A 5,630-nucleotide genomic window follows, 5' to 3' on the forward strand; every position below is an offset into this window, starting at 1 on the left:
ATATTTGTTTTTTGATTGTCATGTGGCGAAGTTTGTTTGGAATTTTGAATTCAACATCCTTCTAGTATTACTGATATGTTGGGTCCTTGGCTTGGAGGTTTCCCCCACAAGTTCAGGAAACAACTGTTAATAGGAGCTGTAGCTTTTTGCTGGGCCATTTGGCTGACTCGGAATGATGCAGTGTTTAGTCGAATTTTGCCTAACTCGTACCTGCAGGTTATCTTAGGGGGACCTATTGGGCAAGAACATGGTCGCGACTGTCTGAAGAGGAAGCGAGAGAATTTCTGATGAAGAGTTGCAGGAATCTGGAAGGAGTAATGATGGAATTTGGTGCAAGAGGTGTTTGGAATTTCAGACAAAGATTAGAGGGCTAATCTAGTTGTTTGGCTGTTCGAGTGAAACATTTTTCGTTTCTCTGCTTAATCTGGTTGGGTCTGTCAGTGTTTGAGCTGTAGCTCTTGCAGTCTGCGTACTGCTTTTTCTGTTGGCTGTAGACATTCTCTCGAGAGTGTTCAAGGCCGGGACAATCCTTTATCTAAAAAAAAACTTGCTTCATGACAAAAGCCATACGCTGATGCAGCAAGAAAAAGTTAGGATAATCACCGAGATCGTGATATGGGTGAAAAAAGTGCCGCTTGACTGTAAATCATCACCGTTTATTGGCACAAAAGATGTTGTAATCTCCCTATTTGGACCGAAAAAGAAAAAGGATGGATCACACGATAACAGATAATTATTGCACATTATTCTCCCATAACCCAGATGTCCCTGTACATTATTTTGACCACGAAACACCGACTGACGAAAAGATAGTGTCTACCAGTTTCGGGACACTACTACAGGCCGGCGCCAGGATACAAGCCCATCAACGAATTGAAGGGCGGATAACTAGCCCGAGAATCCTTCGGATCGGAGCTCCTCCTACGGATCCTCAGACAGAGACAACCTTGAACCATCTTGCATTGCACTGGAGGATGACACACGTCAGCAGCACTCCTTTCCCCTTGTCATCAGTGCTCTCTCCTAATGCTGGGGGTTCTTCAGAGCCTGAGCCACAGGGCATCAGGCACGTCCTCCATGCGCTTGCCGTTCCCTCCGGCGTCCATCTTCTTGGCCGGCGCCGCGTCCTCGTTGTGGTCATCAGGGTTGTTGCCGCCGATCCTGCTGAGTAAAACACGTGTCGTCAACTCGTTAGTTTGTGATCCGCTGTTCTATATATCCGAACAGCACGGTGAAAGAATTTACAGGACGAGCAGATCGGCAGTGGATCTGTGACGTGACCAATTCTCCCCTCACCTGCGCTTCCTCTTCTGGAGGAACCTCTGCAGCGACGCCTTCCTTGCAATGGTTTGCTGGTCGACCCCCGCCGATGGCTCGCTGGCCTCCGGCACGTCCACCACTACCTTCTCCGCCGGCGGGGCGTTCACCGACGACCCCGCCATGTGCATCACCTCGTTGGCCTTCTCCGCGGGGATGTGGTCGAACAACATTACCTGGCCCCCGTAGAAGATGGTCATGGGAGTCTTCCCCGCCGCTTCCGGCCTGAAACGAAACCGAGGAAATAAAGCTACCGTGAAACCTGACTCGCCGCCCAGCCCGCCAAGAAGACCGCATCACCAACCCAAAGGCCGAAAGGGATCGATCAACGCTCACCTCTCCTGGTAGGCTGGCGGCTGAGCCATGGCAGCGGTAGCGTGCACGGGGACGGGGAAGAGCTGCATGGTCCTCTCGTCGCTCTCCTGGGGCGCCACCGGGGTCGGCGGTGGCGCCTGGAGCACGCGGGCGAGGTTCCCTATGCGCACCTGGCGCTGACTCTCCTTCTCCCTCATGTACTGCCGCAGCAGCGCGCACGTCGCGGCGAACCTGCTCCGCCTCCCGGGTCCGGCGCCGGCCATCTATCCCCTCCTGGTGCCTTGGGTCAATGGTGGTGCTGGTGGCTCGGCCTCTTGCCGTCTCTCTCTCTCTCTCTCTCTCTCTCTCTCTCTCTCTCTCTCTCTCTCTCTCTCTCTCTCTCTCTCTCTCTCTCTCTCTCTCTCTCTCTCTCTCTCTCTCTGGCTCGCTCTTGTGGTGGGATGCTCGTCCGGCCGGGCATTAGCCGCGGGGCTCGGCCGAGTTCTCGTTTGTTTGTGCGTCCAGGTGAGCAAGGGAGCACGTGAAATTCGAGGGTCTCTGGGAGAGGGCGAGCGGAGGGCCGCGGCACGCGACGGGGGAGTCCGGCTACAGCCACACAGGCACTGATGCGCAATAGTGTACACTGCGCCCTCTCCCTCGTTTCACTCGGGGTTATTTTGGGGTCGTTTCTCTATATCTTCTCCATTCATCTAATTTTGGCTAATTTTAGCCTGCCTAATTATCTTTCGTGCTGTGTGTTATTCTTAGAGGCCGGAGTGGACTGAGGTATAGCAGTGATTAGCTTTATGAAACGGACTGTCTGATTTTACTGAGGTATAGTAGTGATTAGCTTTATGAAACGGACTGTCTGATTTTAAATGCTCAGTGTGTCTCATGCATAGTTGCATTCAATTCTTCTAGGAGGTATAGGCTATCAGCAAAATAGAGAAGCACATAAATGGTTCCCTTTTATTACGGACAAAGCACTAGATTTTTTTCGGCGTTTTATTATCGGTTTTCTAAATTGTTTGTTAATTATGGACAAAGCACTATATTTGTTTAGGCGCTTTACGTTCAGTTTTTGTCGTCGGGCGTAAGAATGCCGCATCCTCTACTAGTTTTCGCGATGCTAAAACTAATACCGCATCCTCTACTACTTTTCGTGATGCTAAAAATATAGTGATTCTCTCGTTGCATGTTATACGTTACTTGTTTTGTGGCTTATTATTGTGTTTTTGTCATCGAGGATAAAAGATCATGTTTCCGCTAATTTTGCACGAGTTGGAGGAAAACACAAATAACCTTTTATCCGGTGATCCCCTCCCGTACGGACAACACAAACCGAACAAACCGAATAGAACCGACATACATACATCACCACCTAGAAATTTGTCAAGTATACTATTTTTTTTGCCTTGACAGCAAATGGAGCAAATTGTCATGTGTCGCTAGCTCAAGTATTAACAAGTAGAAATAGCAAGGCACAGATTTAATTGTTGGTCTTGAAAGCTCATCTAGGTATGTACATGGAGCAAGCTGTTGGGTATCGCCATCAAATGATGCAATAGTGGAGTCTTCATAGTACGAATGTGGTCTCTACGTTGAGGAAAACAAACATTTTTCTTTCAAGGTTGATGACAGCAACTCGGCCAATCTAAAAGATTAAAATGATTACCTTTCACGAATTCTAGTTAGGTTATCAACGACATTTGAGTCTAAACATATATATGGCTGCAACCCGAGCTGCACTCTATTTGTATCGGCTCTTGTACTACACCCTCACCCGACGATCTGAGTCACCTCTCAGTGAATGCTGCATTGCGATGCCATAGCTATTACCCCGTTTCTATTGGTAGCTCCCGGCCCACCACCTGCGGCAATCCGGCTGATGAAACCAAAGCCATTTCAACACTTTCCTACGGTTGTTCCTTGCCTAACTCAAGTACAATAACTCAGGCTCTAGCAAATCCTCTCTCCTCACCCTAAACCAAATGTTAAATTAATTATATTCTTTTTTCCTATTTTTCTTGTTTGCATACATTTTAGTATATATCAAAAGGAACATTTTTTCTGCAGTGCACATATACTTAGGTCTGGCCTAACCGATAAGTTAATTGAACTCGGTGAGATAGGCAATGGGCCGCAAAATGCTACCTTTTGGTTGCTTATATATGGTATCCGTTGGTATGAGCCGCCGCCGTTCTCCCCCATAAATTAGGCCCATGAGAAATGTCGGTATTTGCATTCCTCCAGGCTAAGTTCGCATGATACTTTTGCACCCGGCCCTAGCCCAGACCCATGCGCATGCGTAGGAAACTGGACAATGTGCCATGGCATCTTACACGGCATCGACCGGCCCAGGAAGTATATTCATAATGCCCATGTTTTTATAGGAAACACTCAATTAAGAAATCCGAACAGGCCTCGCAAGCCCATTATTTCTAACTTTTCCAAGAATAGTCCCTCCTCCTCCTCCCGAGCCGTTCATGCGGGTACCATTCCATCACCTTCAATTAATGGGCAAGCAAAGAGGCGCAAGCCTAACCGCTTTGTAACAAGCACCTCAGTTCTGATATGGCACGCGACACGTCTCCATCAAGATCTAGAAGCACGGAACCGACCGCACGTGCAAATTAGATTGGAAGTGCTTATGTACTTATGATTATATTTCTTTAATTTGAATGTTGGATCTACTAGTTTCCAGTGGAAAATAATCAACTTGGCAAGTTAACTAAAACTTCGAAATTCCCTGTATGGTAACTTTAAATATCAATTGGTCCAACAGGAAATGTGAAGATGCAGTGGGGAGGAGCATGGGAGGTGGGCAGCAGCGGGGTACCCAGAGCAAAGGTAGGGTACCGTACTCCCTTTTATAAACTACCGCTGGTCCCCAGTAGTCAAAGAAGTTTCTACTGACAATCCGCACCCAGAATGCTGGCAGCGAGGCCACCACATCATCCATCCATGCAAAGGTACTTTCATCCGGCGTGCAGTGCCTTCTTACACTCCACAAACGCCTCAAGCAAAGCTCATGCTCTTCGCGCCCTCGCCCTGAGTGTCTGGCAGCCCGGCCTTCGCCTGGCGAGCAAGCACCGGACCTGCTGAGCATCTGCTTTGCGGTGAGTGACACAGCAAGAGGAAAGCTTTGCTTGCTTCGCCGACACTGCATGCTACCTACAAGTAAACAGAGAACGCAACGTTACAAGCAGATGATCGATGCCTTGCGGTGCACCAGGCCACGTAATTTTTAGCATCATCTGCCGCCGATTGATCCGGATGTGCGTGATCGGTTGGCAGGCAGCAAGCGTGTACGTCAGTTCCTGAGATAAGGGCTGGCTGGCTGGATCTTCATATATCACCACCGAAAGTTATTATTAGCCGCTGATCGATCGTCTGATGATGGATCGAGTTGATGAGCGGCGAGTGACGTGGAACGGCGTCTAGCTACGTGTGTAGTGCCGCTTGTCGTGACGGAGCACCTAACGTACGTGCCGCGACAAGGGTAGTACGTGCGTGCCGAGCAGCTGTGCAGGCCGCGCGCGGCTCGATCAAGAGCTTGCTGCGTTGGAGCTAGATGATGAATGGTAATGCCGTGGTCGATCATCAGCGCCGAAAGCCGAGGGATCAATGAGTAAGAAGCAAACGTTTCCATACAACATCCGTTAAAGACGATGGTGGCGTAGTGGACGAGATGGGCGTGCGTAATAAGCTACCTCTCTTTCAGACACTAGGTCCTCCTGGCGTCTTGTCCTACTCTTAACAAACTTCCCAGCTGGAGCGTACGTGGCACAGGAAGCAAAGTTCACGCGCGATGAATAACATCAGGGACAAAGGGGAGACGGGGCAAAGAAACTAAAGAGCATGCTGCAGATGGAAAGCTTCGATTCAGGATGTGATTCCTTGTGGTACATCGCAGTTAGAGGTAGCTAGCTGCAGCAATTCAGGTAGTGTGATTGTCAGCAGCGCCTGCGCCGCTCTTCTTTCGGATCTGTCCGTCGGTGTCACTGACCACGCATGAC

The 5,630-nt window shown here is 49.2% G+C and overlaps 1 protein-coding gene across 1 annotated transcript; it reads right to left on the reverse strand.

Moving 5' to 3' along the window:
- Nucleotides 1–1,040: 1,040 nt before the first annotated feature.
- Nucleotides 1,041–1,895, reverse strand: LOC112872982 (protein TIFY 11d-like). The gene is made up of 3 exons (XM_025936015.1): nucleotides 1,654–1,895; nucleotides 1,297–1,542; nucleotides 1,041–1,161 (listed from the first exon to the last, which is right to left on the reverse strand). Exons 1-3 carry the CDS (start codon nucleotides 1,893–1,895, stop codon nucleotides 1,041–1,043), a joined length of 609 nt encoding a protein of 202 aa, XP_025791800.1.
- Between the last annotated feature and the right edge of the window lie 3,735 nt (nucleotides 1,896–5,630).

The sequence above is a fragment of the Panicum hallii genome, chromosome 9, assembly GCF_002211085.1.
Source record: "Panicum hallii strain FIL2 chromosome 9, PHallii_v3.1, whole genome shotgun sequence".
NCBI lineage: Eukaryota > Viridiplantae > Streptophyta > Magnoliopsida > Poales > Poaceae > Panicum > Panicum hallii.